Source organism: Apostichopus japonicus, chromosome 6 (genome assembly GCF_037975245.1).
Source record: "Apostichopus japonicus isolate 1M-3 chromosome 6, ASM3797524v1, whole genome shotgun sequence".
Classification (NCBI taxonomy): domain Eukaryota; kingdom Metazoa; phylum Echinodermata; class Holothuroidea; order Aspidochirotida; family Stichopodidae; genus Apostichopus; species Apostichopus japonicus.
The window spans coordinates 4,804,749-4,823,500 of record NC_092566.1 but is presented as its reverse complement, the minus strand read 5'-3'; the positions used below and the strand labels follow the sequence as shown (position 1 = coordinate 4,823,500).

Genomic DNA, 18,752 nt, shown 5'->3' with positions numbered 1-18,752 from the left:
TTGTAGATATTTTTCACAGTCGAGGTCAGTACTTATCTCATCTGTTTTTCTTTATTTTTCGACCTAAAGATGTACTACCTCAATAATCTGGTGAGATAAAGAAATTATTATCATTCAATACACACTTTAGACACACTTGATCGAGGTTCTGTGAACTTTGCGATGTATATGTATAAACCTTGAATAAACACCCCTGGAAAAATATATGGGTAGTAAACGTTGGGGCCTACCCATAGAAATTGAACTAGAAAGAATGCAGACACAGTGTGACTAGCGAAGCTTTGAAAAAATGAGGGCGCTTTGCGTCGTACGGCGAAAAACCCAGATCATTTGTACGTCTTCATACGGACATTGCGCATGCGACTTTGAAATTGAATTTGATTTTACCCGTTTTTTCGAAAGAGTAGGAGAACATTTCACAACAGAGACATGTTAAAGCGACCAGTCACCAGAGTGGTAAGTACCATACTCCTGACTTAAAATCAACTTTTTTTTCGCCTCAAATGATTCGAGCAAGTGGATCGCAGGTGTTTTATGCAACTTTTATTGTATGTCAAGTGTCATTACCGGTATCTGATACTGAGAGGCACATGGCAAACATTTTCTTGCTTGTATTATTTTAGTGCTCCACTCAGACAGTGTTGTAGTTGTCTCTGGAAAATGCTGTAAGAAAGCCACCCCCCCCCCTCTTTCCACATACACCTATACTTTTGTGTAATACTTCCATTTTAGTCTGTGCATGCAGTTCTCAGTTTAATGTTAATGCTGCAAAGTGGGTAGTAGTTTATGCAGGATAACAGATCCCACCTTACTAAGTGAGAGTGCAAAGAGTTTTATGCATGTTTACATTCAGTCATAGTCATCGAAGAATGGGATGATAGCACGAGTAGTGGAGTTTGCAAATTTGCATACAAAGCCTTGTCCGAATATGGTTAGTCAATATCATTACGCCTTAAAATCATAGTTGAGTCAATTTAGGCAAATAACCTCTAAAGTTATTGTCCAGAACATACCTAGCTAGGCTGAGTAGGCTTTGGCGTACCTCAAAACTCAGATTACTGGCTAGGCCTGTACTGCTTATGCCCCTTTGCCAGAGTTACAGTGTTGGGAATAAATTACAAATGGAGGATGTGTTTGGATATTTGTACAATTCTAGATATGTTAACAGCCTGAAATATTCTAGGCCTAAGTTTAATACCTAGGCTAACCTAAGTTAGACCAAGGGTAATGCTACGTACATAGGTGTATGTTAGGCTAAAGCAATATTCCTACTATTGAATTATTAGTGATAAGTCCATGACATCATAACAGTCATCCCATGATATTCTGGCATGTGGATCTATCGTTAGGGATACAAAATGAGGTGCTGATAATTGTTGTCATTAGGCTTTAGTCATTCATTCGTAGCCGGTTTAGGGGCCTAGGATAACTAAGCCAGGGTCCAGTGTATAACAATACAGCAGCTGAGCAGCCTGACGACACTAGTAAAGTAATTATTTTCCTATGTAATTGCTTATACTATCGCTTCCTAAGAATGAATTGTAAAACTGCAGTCCACTGCCACATTTTTGAAGATTTTGGCACCCAAATGCGGCACACGATATCACCACTTCGCCGTACAAGCAAAGCGCCACCAGTTGGATGAGTGGCTTCAGTATATGTCGCATGACATCACTCTTCCTACTTCAATTTCTATGGTCTTATCCTACTGCAACTGCAAAACACCCGTCGCGGTACCAAGTGCAGTTCGATTCGGTGTCACCTACTCATTGAAACTTGAACTTGAAATTGAAGTATAAATTCAACCATGCCGCCAAGTTACAAACTGATTTATTTTAACTGGAAGGGAAGAGCGGAAGGAGCTCGTTATATCTTTCATTTAGCTGGTCAAGAATTTGAAGATTACCGAGTCACTAAAGAAGAATGGAAGCAATTAAAACCAAGTAAGAATCTCATCATCCAATTAGAAGTATATAGCTCCATGGTCAAACGTTCAGTGTGGATGCTGTCGACCTCTCTAACTGTCTAGTTGGTGTGACTATAACAAAGTAGTAATACTATGCTAACTAAAATGTTAGAAAGAAAGCTTGGAGTTAAGTTTTTTCCCGAAAGAAGTGTTCCTGGCTGTGATTCTCTACTGTGACTGGTTTGGTTCTTCATTATTTTAGGTAGAGTGGATTCCTACACTGATCATTTTAACACCGGAAAGAATAAACTTAATTGTTTGATATTGTGTGCGTATGTACACAGGAAGTGCTTTGACCCGCACGCAGTTTCCAATTGGTTCCCATAAAGAGTACCGGAAGTGCCGGGGTGAAACTTTGTTATTTTCATTTTAAATATGTCAATAAACATGAAAAGTTAGTCGTAAATAACACATCCGTATGACGCTGTTTCCACGTTCTTTGGAACCTTTGTTTCCGCGTAACTTTAACACCCCAGCACCCCCCCACACACCCCCCCAAATTATTCCAAGAAGGCTATACCATGCAGCGACTCCGATTATTGACTACGTTCCACCAATCTCCACACACCACCCCCCCCCCCACCACCACCACCAGTCGTCCTCCAGTGTAACCCACTATGGAATCCTTTTTTACCAATTCGTGCTTTACGTATAGCACGTCCATTAAATTAAAATTCTTTCCATGCCTACCCCCCATCAACTTTCTCTGACAGACTGACACCCCCCCCCCCGTCCCCGGGCATGCATCTTATTGCAAATACTTCTAAAAACCTGTTGATTTCTACTGCCACAGGCTCCTCCTTTCTCGCCTTTTCCATCAAATGCCCCTCCCTCCTTCCTTCACCATTCCAACTCACCTCATCGAACGTCCCATCCATCTAGAAACTGCCTAGTCATGGCTTCGCTGTCAAAATATAGATACTAAATGCCCAGGTATATATTATTTGTGGCGACTCTGTTCTCTTGCGTCAGTGATTCTATTCTAGTCTTTCTTTTTTCCAGAAACGCCCCTGGGACAAATCCCGATTCTTGAGGTGGACGGTAAACAACTACCTCAGAGCCATGCAATTCGCCGCTATTTAGCAGAAGAATTGGGTCAGTAAATCGGTCACTACGTTCTGATTGCTGTTTGGCATGTGACAACAATTCACAGCTCAAAACTGTTGAGTCATTATTTCGAGGTTCGGTACTGGAAGAACTGCAAAGTCATCTATATTTGTACTACTGCAGCTAATCCCTTTATTAGGAGAGGTTGATTAGCTTTGTTTTGAAGACTGTTTGATCTTCAACTGTTCATATAAGCCTTCAAGTTTGACAATCCTGCACGGTTTTACTGTATTTATTTTATATATTTCTTGGGTCAGTTATTATTAAAGTAACATATCAGCAAATTCCATCCAACTCAATGCATTCATGTCTGGGGGTGATTAGACAATGTAAAGCGAAGTGTGTGCGGATCTATATGTGTATGGGGGGGGGGGGTATACACCCACCACTGTTAAACCTAAATTTGCACAAATTCACTCTTACTTAATACTGTATTCACTCTTGAAAAGAGCGATCCACGTGGACCGGGCACTGGTCTAGAGGGTAAAGTGGTGCACACTGTACACCTTACCGCCCCCTCCAATTTTTCAACTTCACACAAAAAGTTAATCAAAACTACAATGTGACAAGTTCCTCCCCGGGGGTGGGAGATAGTGAGGGCAGTGTTAAAGAACATAGCATGCATAGACTCCGGATGTGTGACCTGATTAATTATTGTAGTGCGCATACGCGCTACTATATTGGGATTACTAGCCCGCTCGATCATCTGCGTGGCTAGATGGTGAATGCCAGCTGAACATACAGCCTTCATAACAGTCTCAAATTCACAAGTTGGCTACGAAGGAAAAAAAGCCATACTCGATCAGATCAGAAATAAAAAAGATCTCCTTGAGTAGCATACTTCTTCAAAACAATACGTAAAATTCTCTACTTTGGTTCATTATTCTCGAGTTGAACAAGACAGGTAACATTTGAACGCATTTGAGTTTAAACATCCTGCAAAAAATGTTAATCGTATTTATCTGCAATGACTCGGCGTTATCTGTACTACTTCAGCTCTTGCAACATAGGCAATTGTAACGTTATTATTGTGGCATGGCATTATGTGTATGTCATATATAACGTGTTTTGGATGATATGGTATAAACCAGGGCCAGGAAATCGACCAAACAGTTTTTAAAAGACCGGAGGGTGTTGCAATTGCAATGAAAGACTATAGACCTACGTGTTTTCGTTAGATTATTCTTCCATATTGCCTTCGGTGCAAACTACCGTATGCCATACGGTTCGTAAAATTTCGCTAACTAGGCGAGGATACAGTAACGTTAACATGTTGTTCAATTTAACCAATCAGTGTCCAGGATTGTGTATTCTCTGTCACGTCCGAAACAGGTGTGATTCGTTATTGACAGCTTGGTTCTGATGGCTTTAGTTATCATTTTTTCGTTTTTATTGCAGGCACATGCTAGCTAGAGTACTGTTTGTAAACATTACACAATATAGCTTAGCTTTGGTCTACGTTAAAGGACCAAACGCCGAACTTGCTTCTTCGTGACCGAAATAACTTCAAAGGGTTGCAGTAACAAAGACCCCTCCATTGAATATGCACAACTGACTATAACTTTGACCTTCACTACGCACTACAATGACACGTGTTTGTATATACAAATACAGTTGTTCTTGTTCACTTTGGCTTCGGCTTTGAGTACAACGTTTCTGTGCGCTGCCGTATTTGACGAATCTAACCGTATCAGTATAGTTACCGATATTGCGCTCCGTATTATAGTCATTGTCGACTTTGCCATCCGCGGGCCTCCTCACAATTTGACAAAGACGGTATGGACATTTCGTTTACAAAATTGTAACTTTGGTCGATTTCTGTTTTACTATTTTGCCAGGATTCCTCGGTTCCTCTCTTTGGGAAAGAGCGCAGATTAATGTTGTCTGTGAAACTGTCAAAGATTTTGCTCCGGAAATTTCACAATTTTTTGCCGAAAAGGATGAGACTAGGAAGGTAATTCAAGTTGAACGCTAAAGATTATGTTAAAACTCAGTATGATGCAAAACATTAGTATAATTTACCGAAGAAACTACCACCTATAAAGACATTAATGAAATCGTGAATGGGTTAGCAGAGTACGGTAGATAAGAGGGTCGAAGGGATGAAAGGGATGGGGGGGGGGGGGTATTTGCGATGAATTATACACCCTTTTACCGTAACTCATTTTTTTATCCATGTATTTCAATCTCTCATATTCAATTGTTAACAAAGAAATATATAGATAACGTACACATTTAACAAATACATAACGCCTATTTGATCTCGATAGCCCAATTTATCGTTTGGTTAATTTTCTCTTTAATTTGTAATTTTCTTATATAGTACTGTCTATATCCTCTTCAATTTTTACAAGTTTTGTTATATAAAGTTACCACAAATGGGAATAAACCGTTATGAAAAATGATATGCAATATCGAAGGAACCACACTTATGAAGACATTTGTATACATCTAAGGGAGATCCCCACCATCGTGACCACCCCCATCCCCTCACCCCCTCCCACACCATTTTATTTATTATTTTCTATATTTTAACAGCTAAGATTGAAGAACAAAAATTCTCAAAGCTGGGTTCAGAGGTATGGTTATTGACTCTATAGCTATCAAGTTTACTTTATATATTGAATTACCGGTACCTTCATGGGCTATTTGAGTGTATTTGATCATTTGCTTCTAAAAAAACTAAACAAATATACATCTCTTTCTATATTTATACAGGCGGAATTAAAGAAGGCATATTTGACTGTGGGTGTATATAAACATATTGGTAATCTGGAAAAGCTATTGAAACAGAACAATGGTGGAACAGGATGATTCGTCGGAGATAAGGTATAACCGGACGGAGTATAAACACTGACTTCTCTATATGATTATGATATTCCGTAGCATATATGAACACATTGTATATCTTTCTATTGGGTACTGCATGAGCTGGCTGGCTTGGCAGCCGCATTTCGGAGAGAAAATTATTGTAGGTCCATCAGTTTATAAATCTCATTAAAGTATTATCGCAAATTGCTTGATATATATAGTTATTTTATAGGTGCAGTTGTTTCTGATGTTGCAAGCAGTGTAAATGATGCACACACAAAAAACATCGCTTTATTGTACCATACTTATTATTATTATTATTCAGTTGATATCAAAAGTCACCTTAATCCTGCGTGAACGCAACTTAGACACGATACAATTATGATATACAATGCAGTACACATACAAAGAAAACTGTCACAAATGGTTTAAAAAGATTATTTGTATAAGTGGTTGAAATTTTGTGTCCATTCTAGGATAAGTCTACCCATTTTTTGTGCCACATAATTATGTAATCCACTTATACTCATGTAAAATTAGCTATAGTATGAATATTAATGAAGATATATATATATAGGACCTACGTAAAGCTGTTTGATGTTCCAAGTATATGGCAGGCCTTGTGCAGAGGGTGAGGTTCAGGATACTCTAGCCTCATGGCCAAAATATGATAATATTGAATGTATTGTCATTTTCGTCTTATAATTAAACCAAAATGGAGACTTCCAAGAAAGCAGTTCGGTGACATAGGCTGAATTGTATCCAGGGCTTGACCTTTGCTCCTCGACCCCGGGCCTAACCGTACATAATGACCTATGAGTTATGAAAGCTAAAGCGTTGATTTTGCTGTTTCATACGTGTCTGCAATGATGAATTAATATCAAACAATTTGATCCATCAGGTTTCTCTTGCTGATGTGGAGGCCTTTGCAAGAGTGTACGACTTTATCTCATTCCTAGATGGTAAAGAACCAGGAAACTTTGATTTGAAGGATCATGCGGTATTCAAAGGATTCATAGAGAGGTTTAAGTCACAACCGAAAATAGCCGACTGGATCAGTAAGAGACCTCAAACATCTCTCTGAGGATATCAGAATCAGCCAACAAAATCTCAACGCAAGAATTTGCTTTTAACAAAAACATGTATATACACTTCAAAGCACGTCAAGTTTTTTTTTTAGGCAAAAGCCAGCGTTGTTTACTTAATTTGGCGTTTAAAACGCTAATTTGACCGATTGCGTCACCGAAAGAACTGGCAACCCTGGACAGAGCACACACTGATAAACATCGGTATTCGTTCTCTCAAGTTCATGCTTGACTAATAAATGTTATAGCAACGAACGTATGTACATACGTTAGCTCTTGAAAGACATTTTGTTTTTATATATAAGTCATCGGGTTTGCCCCTAAATATTCTAATGACAAACGATGGTCAGATGTCAACAAGCAATTTGCCGCCACGTTCAAAGGATTTTGCTTCACTGAGCCATATAAAAGTCTATTAAAAACGTCTGAGAATAATTTTGGGCGGGGCTGGCTTGGGGTGGGAGGGAGGGGGAGAAGGGTCGGCAGCAGCTGTCTGGCTTGATACCCTCCACCAGCCGATTTTGAAAACCCTGTTATTTCGTTTTGAGAAGAAAAAAAAACTTAGAATATGGTGATGGCGCTTTTAAGTGTTTGTGTGAGGATACAGGGTAGGTGTATACTACTTAAACATTTAAGCAACCAAAACTTATATACAACCATAGTCAGAACATGTACCGTACTATGATTGTACAGTTCACGTTAACCTCCCCTCCCCCTTTTTTCAAGTACACCAATGTATCTTTCCATATATATTATTTACTGGTGATATTCGGTCATATTTAACCAGACCGTTCCAATAAATATCATTTACAACTACTTGTGTACGTAGGCATATAAGTGTGTTCTTGTTTTCATGTGTGAGTGTGTACTACTTTGAGGAGGGGTAGGTCATTGTAGGAGGTGGGGGTGATTTCACCTATCATGCTTATTGTTGTAGTCTTAACAATTTTCTGTGTTTGATTTCTATAAGCTTCAACGGCTTGCGAATAATTTTACTATGGAATGGGGGAGGGATTGGGGGGGGGGATGAGGCGGATGAAACATCAAGTGACGCGTGACTCGCCTTGGGCGTAACTGGGGAAGACAGAATGGAAGTGTAATGTCTCCAGCCCTTAATTAAATCGTTAACGTCACGTATGGGCAAAATAAGACCGGGTATACAACCTCTAAAGTGTTGGTGCCATGTTAAAACGTATATCCTTCGCAGAAAATCAATATTTTTGTACAAGAATGTATCCTTACCTCTCCACTACGTTGCAGTTGTCCCACATAATATCCAGTATGCAAAAAAAAAATGCAAGTCACTTCCGGTCGTAGAGAGCTTAAATACCTCTTATCACAAAAGGAGCTTATTCGTTAAAGACGACAGCGAGCATTTCGCATAGATTATTGCAAAATGCTATAGTGCGGTGGGGGGGGGGGGGTGGGGGAGGGTGTTAATAGGATTGTATTACTATATATGTCACGCTCGCAAACGTCCCAAACAGCACATAGCCTATCTTAACATGTTTCAAACGTCATATGATAAATTGATTTTATTAATTAACAGACCAATTTCAGTTGATAGCACAACAACAATAAACCAACTAATAGTTGTTCCTGTTTTGGTCTTCCACGAACTTGGATTTGCATTTATTATTGACGATCAACGCACATATACCACCAGGCTATACACACAATGTTGTGTATGTTTTGGGCATTACTGATGATTACATTGCGGCTTGCATTGTACGAGGGATGTATAAGCCTCGGTACTTTAGAAACGTTAGACAACATCAGGGAGAATACATATATATATAATGGCCTCCTCCTTTGTTGCGAAATGACAAGTTATAGTGGTTTAGTTTACTTTCAATGTTAGAAAATCACGCGAACTGTTATCAACCAAATTATAGCTTATACATAATTATATAGGTTTACAGCGCACCCCATTGGCACATAATGCCTGTAGTGTAGGCATCATCTTAGAAGAGTCCATCCAATACTTTACGATGTACTGCCAATCATCACTGTTGTTGACATACTAATACAACGGGTCCCCTAGATATAAAAAAAATCCAATTGTGGATCATGTTTTTATCCTCGTATCAAACAAGGTCCATAGACCGGAGATCCATTTTGGGGGACCGGGGAGTGGAGGGCTAGGGCGAAAAAATGTCCGTCCTAGGAGGTGGGGGTCTATAGAATGGGAGCCTGGTGTCTCAACTCCTTTGAGAAAGTTGTTGCTTGGGCAAGGTGGCTTAGATGCAAAAACATTCTATAATGTTTTCATCATTTTAACTACAATTGCGTGTATAGCACAAGTTAAAGCAGTGTCGTCAGTGTATACCCAATGTGAGCCATTTGGAAGAAAGTCTAAAATATTGCGGGCTCCCGTCATCAGTAAAAATATCTATATTTGTAACCGTGCGATACATCCTATAGTAGACATGCGGGTCGGTTACAATACACTTTCTAGTCCCATATATAGTCCGCACGAATATAAATCGCAAAGTCATCGTGTATGGCAAGCCATGTGGGACAAACAACGCATAATCTATAATAATCATAATTCGAATATTTTCGCGTATATATTATTCAAGCCAATCATAAGGCTTAAATATATCTGCGTATTAATTCGAAAATAAACACGTACCGGTACTATAATTCGAAAACATATGAGGATTAATTCGAATTATATACACATAATTAATATACACATATTAATTCGAAAATTATACACGTATTAAATCATGCTGTTGTGTAGATCAAGTACGTTTGGCCTGGGTGTACGTCAAATAGAGACTTACTTGGCAATCTCTCATTTATTGCACTGGCGAGGCTACAATGTGATAACTCTCGAGAAACTCGTTTGTGAAAGCTACAGGACATGCCAGTTATTGTCTGATTTAATACGCGCATATATTCGAATTAATACGAGGATATATTATGCGGTGTTGTTCCATACATCGTGCACGCAAACATGAATGCATGTATGGCTGGCTGGCCATGTATTATGTAGGACGCAAATGTGTAGCATAGAATAAGAACTGTTACCTCGGGGGGGGGGGGGCTTTAGACTATTACTATATAGGCCTGTATATATATATAAATATATATGTATATATATATATATATATATATATATATATATATATATATATATATATAAATATATATATATATATATATATATATACAAATATATATATATATATATATATATATATATATATATATATATATATATATATATATATATATCAGTAAAATTAGACCAACTTGTAATTACCACGTTCTCTTGTTATATCAAGCAGTAACATTTTTAACCGTGAAAGATTAGCAATCCTAACCCTTAATTTACACACTCTTACAAACCTAATGAAGTTACACACGCAATCCACCTTGCTTTCTGTTTTTGAGATCATAATGACTATGCATATTTTCTCATCGTCTGCTAGAATGTTAATTCTATTAGTGCAGTGTGGCCTTGATATATACGGTTGGACGTTATAAGCCTATTGTTGCTGTGTGCACAGCGTTCGTGTGCAAATTGCGTCGAATAGTGGATTGCCACGAGAACCTAGTGCAAACAAACTATTGTGCAGGGTCTTGGTAAACTATAGTGTGTTCATGTGTGCACTATACTTTACTGACAGAACAGCGTGTACTAGCTCCCCCGGAGGTATATATATTACAGCGTTTATTCGGTAGTCGCATTTAACAGCGTGTTACCAGCATACAGTAGACTGAATCGGATTTTAACAGTTCCAGCCTTATACCTCAATACAGTCACCGACAACAAGATGCCTTCGTATAAACTAACATACTTTAACGTCAAGGGACGTGCTGAGCCTACCCGTTACATGTTCGCCCTTGCTGGGGTCGATTACGAAGATGAACGTATAGGGGGAGATGCATGGAAAGCGCTGAAAGCAAGTAAGATTTGTCAATTTATATATTGTCATTGTATTTCATACCAGAGTAGTCGATGTATACGATTTTTTTTTTTGATACATAGAGGTCCCGAGAGGAACAAATGTGTGTGTGTAGTGCGGGCGGGGTGGGGGGGGGGCGGTTTCTTATCGGATACTTTGAGCATGTTCTTTCTTCATTTATAATTTTTGTAACTGTTTGTCGTTCGTAGTGGCGTAATTTTCCATGTTTCTTTCTTTCTTCCTCCCCCGCCCCCCCCCCCCCCCCATCCACCACTTTTTTTGTTGGCGTAGGCTGTAAGCTATGACACGTATGATGACCTCACGTATCGGTATTAAGTTTTCACTTAAAGAGAGAATTATCTCTCCCCGACACTTTCTTCCGATTTTTGTGGGAAAAACATTGAAATTTGTTTTGAACATTTAAACAAATTTGTCGGCTAATTGTGTCATCGGAGGTTCCCTTTAAAAGAATAAATCAAAACTACAGCGCGAGATGTTGCCCCGAAAGTATTGAGGGCGGTATTGAGGAACTTAGCATGCACATAGACTCCGAATGTGTGACCGCGTTGTAGTCATTGTCGACTTTGCAATCCGCGGCGGTGCTTCTCACAATTTTGCAAGATCATTAAGAGTGAAGCCATAGTTTTCCCTTTCGGGAAACCAAAAAGAGAAAAAAATGTTCATCTAATGCAACGAACCTGTGTTGGCCTCTGACATTTGTCAAGATGAATATAACACAATCAGCAATTTTACATAGGCCTTCATTTTGATTCGTTGTATAGTTCTGCTATACAACTTCATCATAAGCTTCTATTTGAGAAATGATTGAAATGTAATCGGCAATATTTATAAGCAGTATATCCGTTTGTTTTTGCGAACAATATGAAACATAGGCGGGATAACGGTGTCATTTCCTTTCATCCCATCTCCCCTTTTATTTCCTTGCCTTCTGCTCCTACTTAGCAGATGTACTTTGTTACAATGTTAAAACGTTGTTTTCCTTCAAATTATGTTAACACTGTCACAAACTTAGTTTATGCAATAGATCGTTGTACTTAATACTATAGGGATAAACTCTGCCCCATTGCAAAAACACAGAACCAACAGTTTATGCATGCCCTTTGAAGTTGTCATACTTGCAATAATAGAACGAAAACGTGAAAAGGGCATTTCTCTGCTAAATCTGCAAAAAAAAAATGTTGTGGATATCACGTTTGAATTGTGCTGACCCAAATTGCTATACCGAAAATTGCACCCATACAATAATCAGTACAACGACCTGCAACGTGTTTACAAGCGACGTACCCCTGCCACAGAGAAACGTTTATAAGCAAAAATCGGAATCGGATGAATTTTTGATGGAATTATTCCCCAAAATGACGGGATAAATCAAATGGTAGATATATTGCTACTCACATGATCAAATCGCACACTGGTCATGAATACTAAAAACTTGAAAAAACAAATTGCATGATCATTGCATATGATCTGTGGCCTACATTTCATCATAACTGAAAACTCTACAGAAGAGAAGGCCCGGTTTTTGGCCCTCCTCACATGACGACAAAAATATTTTTCCTGAACAACTTTGGTTCACCACCATTCAAACGTTATTTACACAACATCACAGCAGAATTTGACAAACGCTGTAGGAGAAGTAGCATTTTTACTTTTTCAGAAAATGACCTCTCGTGACCTCAAATGACCTTCTAATTAATAAACTATCATGCAAATCGAATGAAAAATAAGGAAATGGCAGTCATTTAAACACGGTGGCAGAAAGTGAGAGAATGTCGGCAGAATCGCATGATCGATATAGCTCAGCTGAAAATAAGGAGACCCACTAAAAAAAAAATCGTGCCTCTGTTATGTTATTCTAAGGTAAACTCGGTCATGCAATCACATCGTTATTTCCTACAAGGACAGTTGTGGCTATAGAAGTATAATTTTAAGTATTAGTAGAAATTGGCTTCTCCCCCCACCCACATGCACCTCTCCCTTTATAAACACATCAGGGTTATTTTTGTTTCATGCTAAATTACCCATTAAAGAATAAACGAACACTACAACACTGGGCCATAATCAAAAGTCCCTATTACCCTGTATAAACGTATAGTTTAACCTTATATAGCTATAAATCGGCGACTTTAAAGCAGTTTCCCTTGAGATTTTCATTATTTTTTTCTCACTTTCTTATCATTTTCACAGCATTACCTCTCGGTCAGATGCCATTATTGTATGTCGACGGCAAAGTTTTTCCACAAAGTAACGCCATCCATCGTTATGTCGCCTCCGAACTCGGTTAGTATAAACTAAATGTAACAACCGATTACACAGTTGGTTACCTCTCCATGTGATACAGACGTTTGTGCTCAAGGAAGTCCATTTATATATCTTTTAAATATACCATAGAGTTCATGAAAGTGATTATACTTTCACTCCACTTGATGCTGTCAATGAAAACAGTATAAATGGAGCTAATTATGCGGGAGGGTTTTGGCTGGGGGTAGGGAGGGGAGGGGAGGTTGCTAGAAGACGTAAGGATGAAGAGAGAATAGAGACAAACGCAACCTGACATAGGATGATTCAATGTGTTTATGTTTAACTCATTTATCTAGCTTTTCTTTAATCCCTCTGTTTGGCCACACTGTGAAATCTGTCGTGTGACTTATTTCTCATTGAAATTTGATTTCACCCCAGTTGGACATCATTAATCCGATTTATTCTTCCCTTCTCGGATAATGTGTTGGGAAGAATGTTAGTTTAAGATTCACATGCTTTGTATAAAGATCTCGGTAGTAATCCTTACTCAGCCGGTTGAAACTATAAATGTTACTAACTATAAAGTTTAATATTTCGCTTTAGGTTTCTATGGCGACACAGCCTTGGAGAGACTCGAAGTTGACGTCATAATGGAGACTGGACTTGAGTTGTCACCAAAAGTAGCCGGTATCTTCGCCGAGAGTGATGATGCCAAAAAGGTATACCAATGACACCATTTCAAATTATGTACTTGTTCTGTCCGCTTCTTTTGTTTCCTTTCTTTGCGAATCATGCCAATGATTTCATTGGCACCAAATCAACGAAACATTTTCCAAACATCTAAAGCAATTTTAAGTTTTCTTGGTTGACTTTGAGTCATAATTTAGGATGCATAATATCATAGTATCATGGAGGTTAAAGGTCACCAAAGGTCAACGATTATATGTCATACTCTTTTTTTGTGGCATTTCAGAAAAAATTCCAGTCAACGGTGAAGTTTCGGTCAAAATTATTATTTATCCGACCGTTTTCTTTGATTTCTAGAAAATCAAAAAAAAAAATTGATAGACTTCTGCAAGTGGTCATGATTCATGCTTATTGAAAGTTCTTGTGATTGTTATTAACAGGCAGAGCTGAAGAAACAACTCAAGGAGGAGCACATTCCAAAAACTCTAGAAAAGTTGGAGAAACTGTTGAAAGAGAATAACGGTGGAAAGGGTTGGTTCGTACGAGACAAGGTAAACCTCACATCGATTAATATCAACTTGATCTCCACCTATATATATGTATATATATATATATATATATATATATATATATGTATATATATATGTATATGTATGAATATATATATATACATGTATATATATATATATGTATATCTATGAATATACATATATATATATGTGTATATGTATATATGTGTATGTGTATATGTATATATATATATGTGTATATACATATATATATGTATATCTATGAATATATATATATGTGTATATATATATATATGTATATCTATGAATATTTAATATGTCGCGTCGACCATGTGAGTGAAAAAGTTGAGTTATACCTTTAGCATTTTCTATGAAAACCCACATGAAAATATCCATTGCGTAAATATGCGTATATAAGTACATGTTTTGTGAGTTCACAATCACATTAATACAAGAAACTGGCTGATCACTTGGAACGTACAGTAAGTTACATTGGTCAAAACCTTTGTGTCTTGTGTGCGACGTTACACCTATCGTTTATTATTTCACTGAACATGGCATCTGATAATTGACTCTGCTTGCATTCAATGTACGTCACCTCTTGACATTTCTTTTGTTTTTACTCCCTTTTTCTCTTTTCTAGATAACCCTGGCCGACATCGGCGTGTTTAACATGTTTTTCGACTTCTTACCGGTCGTGCTCGGAGAGCAGATTGATCTCTCGAAGTTCGCTGGTGTTAAGGGTGTCATAGACCGATTAGCAGCTGAACCTAAGATTAAAAACTATATTGATACACGACCAAAGACCACAATGTAAAATCCTAAATCATGTATAGAAAAGATAAGAAATGGAAGTTAATATTGGTGATACCCGTGTCCTTCTCTCCCCCCCCCCCCCTCACCTGTCCACCTCTCTCTCTTTTGCCTTTCTGTCTTTCTATTTTGTCCATACTGAAGATACAATAGGTTTTCTCGCCACGGATATAGAATTGTTTAGAAACTAAACTTTGTTCTTCAAAATTATTACCGCACAAAAAGTTTCCTCAACACCATCGGACTCCACGCTAAGATAGTTTACTCATACCAAAGACAATCATTCTACAAAAAAAGGCACCAACATCAATTGTGTAGAGGTGAACTTGGATAGTTCGTATTTCGTCAACGTTTTATAATTAAAAGATGGTGGATTGTCTCATTGTTATAACTTTGAGGGGCTCGAGACTCGACAGTTCAGTCTCTGTATAATATCTGTCAACCCTAGACAGGCCTCTTTTTTTTGACATGATATCCAACTCTCCTAGGGAAAAAAATCCATCTGTGTTTTTCTTGAAGTAGCATTTGTTACGTTTTATTCCATTCTGATTTGCAAACGTCTTTAAAAAATTAAAACATTCTGCTTTTGTAACCATCTTTTGAAAGAAATATAAGATAGTATGAAGTGAAAAGTACAACATATCCAAGATCTCAGAACTCACCGACTCAATATGTTGTTGTTTCCTTTAAGTCTTCATAACATGTTTTATCTTAAACACAATGTATGTGTTCATATATGATTAATATCTTATCTACAATATATCTTTTTGTGTTAACAATATAATTGTCACATATATTGACATATTAAATGGATGGACTATATCATATTGGAAATTATAGATATGAGTGAAACCAAAGTATAATTCAAAAATATATCTTCATCACATATTTGTATAAAGTAACGCATTACCCACTTTACTTACGGGTGTTTCTACATACTCAGGGTATATATTTATATAGCATTTTTTCCTTTCAGTAAATGGTTACCCTATACATAAGGAAAACGTCTAGCAATGATACAGAAAGAATTATTATATATTATCAATACGGAACGGTATCAGTGCTTCATTCCATCACGAGGTGTGTAATTATTACAGAAATACAGTTCCATATAAATTGCCTTGCATGACCGGATGTAACCGGAATTCCACATTACTTTACATACCTATGCAGAGATATGAATATTCATTTCCGTGTAATGTCATGATTGATCGTATCAAAAAATAGATGTGGAGGCTTTAATGTAATTTTCGTTTTGTTTAACTCTTTTTCTTATTTTTACTGACCTGTTATTGCATCTCTCTGTGGCAATGTATGCCTCAGTTCGTCAAGGGTCCTACTTTCATATTGGGCTGAGTGTACGCATGCGCTTTGTTGTGGTGATAACAATATAGCTAGCTTAGTTCAGTATCGTAAACTTGTAAAATTCTGGGACTCAAGAACTTGTTCAAAAGTCTGAACCCACCTCTTCACTCATCGTGGTTATTAAAAGATTCTGCATTTTGTAAGTTATAACAAGAGGCCTCGGAGAGTAAGGCAGACAGGGCCCCGTGGACAAAATATGTTGCAGACTCCCTCACTCCGCTATCGTCAGTTTACCACGGCTAGTAGTAGTTAGCTCTCTTTATGAAAAGAAGAATACGTTGTTCTGGATCCAGTGCCGGATTTACGGTGGGACCCACCGCGGCCCGGGCCCCCCACATTTAGGGTCTCCCCACATTTGGGTGTCCAAAAAATGGAGGTATAAGATGCCTTTCCGTCCTTCCGTCGATGGTCAACATGTAAAATACGGACCTTTGTTCGAAACTCCACACTAAACATAAATACATGGGGCCCTATAAGATTGCATGGTCTTTATTCTACGGCATTTGCGTAACTTGTCACACACGTGACACCACAAACCCCATAAATTCAGTGTTTACAAATGTAAATTCTGTCGGCTTTGCAAAACAAATTGCCATCCCTATATAGATATTTGGATGACGTTCTAGCTATCAAGCCCCGATCATGTGATTCCTATGGAAAACGGAATATTGATTCCTGGAGGGGCATTAAAAAAAAATTACATAGGCCTATTAAGTGTGACAATAGGCAATTTCCAGAACATGAGATTTCAAAATTGAAAATGTTAAGATGCAACTTGCAAGGCCTGGGAAGTGCCATTTCCAGCCATCTGGGAAGCATTTTCTGCCAAAATTTTCGTCCACTCTACGCGCCAACATTTAGTAGTGCTCTACTTAGATAGTGGGACTAATCTTGAAAGGGCCCCAAACTATTCTGCACCCCCCCCCACACCCACAAGCTAAATCCCACTGTCTGGATCCCATATTTTCCAGGGACACCTGACCAACCCCCTCTGCTCCGGTGCTGTTTCATATATGCTTTAACGGCCACCAGTCCTTCCCCAAAATATGCTAGAAATTCAGATAATTATTGTCAACCATGATCAAATTGGTAATAAATAATTTTACTGTCACTCTATTGGTGGCCTATCCACACTGAGATATTTAATTGTCTATTTTTTAACACTCCCAACTGTCTTTGAAAAAGTTGATGAAAAAAAAAACTCTAGGAAATTACTTAAGCAGACACCTAGCAGTTTTTTAGCGTGCTAATATTTGGTATACTGATGCCTACACTATGGATTTGTATTCTCGGATACACTAGGAGTGTCGGTTCAATTGTAGTGTGTATAATATGCCTACTACATGTCGGAATCCACTTCAGATCATCCAACACAGATTTCACTTCAATCGAAGCCTAAACCACCATGACAATGCAGATTTTCAATCATCGCTCTAGTTATTGACACGCCGGGGAGATGTTTCGATACTGTCGCTATGGGAACTGCCACAATTCTCCCACTAATGACAAGTTGTCGCCTATTTGAGAATACAAACAAAGATGAAAAGCGTCGAAATCAGTTCTGAAATTAGATCACGTTCAATAAACTGGCATAGCTTTCTTTTTATAAGGCCTTGAATCAAAATAGACGCTCCACACGTGCCATTTTAACACCGGCATCTGATAGTCATATTTATATAAATACATGATAATCACAGAGCAGAAATTTCCAAGTTAGGATTCTCAGGCGGGCATAATTTGTTGCATAGACTTACACACAGTAACGAGGTCTGTTTAGGCTACTTGTCGTTCTCAGGGTTGTCGAAACCCAAATATAGCGCTGCGTGGAAATTATGTTACTGTGACCCCTTGTGAAGTCTCACTCATTCCTTCTCATAGGCGTAGGAGGCGGGGTGGTGTGGGGGGGGGCTGCAGCCGGCCCCAAACAAATATTTTTTTGAAAATTCGAGCAATATGCTGAGAATTTTTCGGGCACCTACTCGAAAGGAAAATCACTTGCAATGATGTAGCTAAAGGAAATCAATAGTTTAAAAAATTCTCCTTGGTGATTAAAATAAAGTTCTAAGCTTGCCCGACTATTTCGCCATCATGTAAAAGAGAGTTTTGACATAATTGGCCCTCCATGCATTTTCTCCATCTACATGAGACATTTCGTTTATATTAGAGCCCGCGGTACACTGCGCAACTTTCACGGACCGTACGTTACACG

At 38.2% G+C, this 18,752-nt stretch overlaps 3 protein-coding genes across 3 annotated transcripts in view; 2 read left to right on the top strand and 1 right to left on the bottom strand.

The window, feature by feature from the left end:
• Positions 1-18,752, bottom strand: part of LOC139968756 (uncharacterized) — a 223,241-nt gene that overhangs the window by 187,764 nt on the left and 16,725 nt on the right. The window lies entirely within an intron of this gene.
• Positions 1,727-7,424, top strand: LOC139968751 (probable glutathione S-transferase 7). Its single transcript, XM_071973100.1, has 5 exons — positions 1,727-1,943; positions 2,969-3,061; positions 4,912-5,027; positions 5,792-5,902; positions 6,786-7,424. The coding sequence occupies exons 1-4, from the start codon at positions 1,808-1,810 to the stop codon at positions 5,885-5,887; spliced, it is 441 nt and encodes a 146-aa protein (XP_071829201.1). The 5' UTR covers positions 1,727-1,807; the 3' UTR covers positions 5,888-5,902; positions 6,786-7,424.
• Positions 10,579-16,425, top strand: LOC139968750 (glutathione S-transferase-like). The gene is made up of 5 exons (XM_071973099.1): positions 10,579-10,887; positions 13,095-13,187; positions 13,752-13,867; positions 14,276-14,386; positions 15,009-16,425. The coding sequence occupies exons 1-5, from the start codon at positions 10,755-10,757 to the stop codon at positions 15,180-15,182; spliced, it is 627 nt and encodes a 208-aa protein (XP_071829200.1). The 5' UTR covers positions 10,579-10,754; the 3' UTR covers positions 15,183-16,425.

Coding starts and splice junctions, on each gene's coding strand:
- LOC139968751 (XM_071973100.1), top strand. CDS start 1,808: ATGCCGCCAAGTTACAAACTGATTTATTTTAACTGGAAGGGAAGAGCG. Junction 3,062..4,911: donor CTATTTAGCAGAAGAATTGG/GTCAGTAAATCG, acceptor CTATTTTGCCAG/GATTCCTCGGTTCCTCTCTT. Junction 5,028..5,791: donor AAAAGGATGAGACTAGGAAG/GTAATTCAAGTT, acceptor ATATTTATACAG/GCGGAATTAAAGAAGGCATA.
- LOC139968750 (XM_071973099.1), top strand. CDS start 10,755: ATGCCTTCGTATAAACTAACATACTTTAACGTCAAGGGACGTGCTGAG. Junction 10,888..13,094: donor ATGGAAAGCGCTGAAAGCAA/GTAAGATTTGTC, acceptor TCATTTTCACAG/CATTACCTCTCGGTCAGATG. Junction 14,387..15,008: donor GTTGGTTCGTACGAGACAAG/GTAAACCTCACA, acceptor TCTCTTTTCTAG/ATAACCCTGGCCGACATCGG.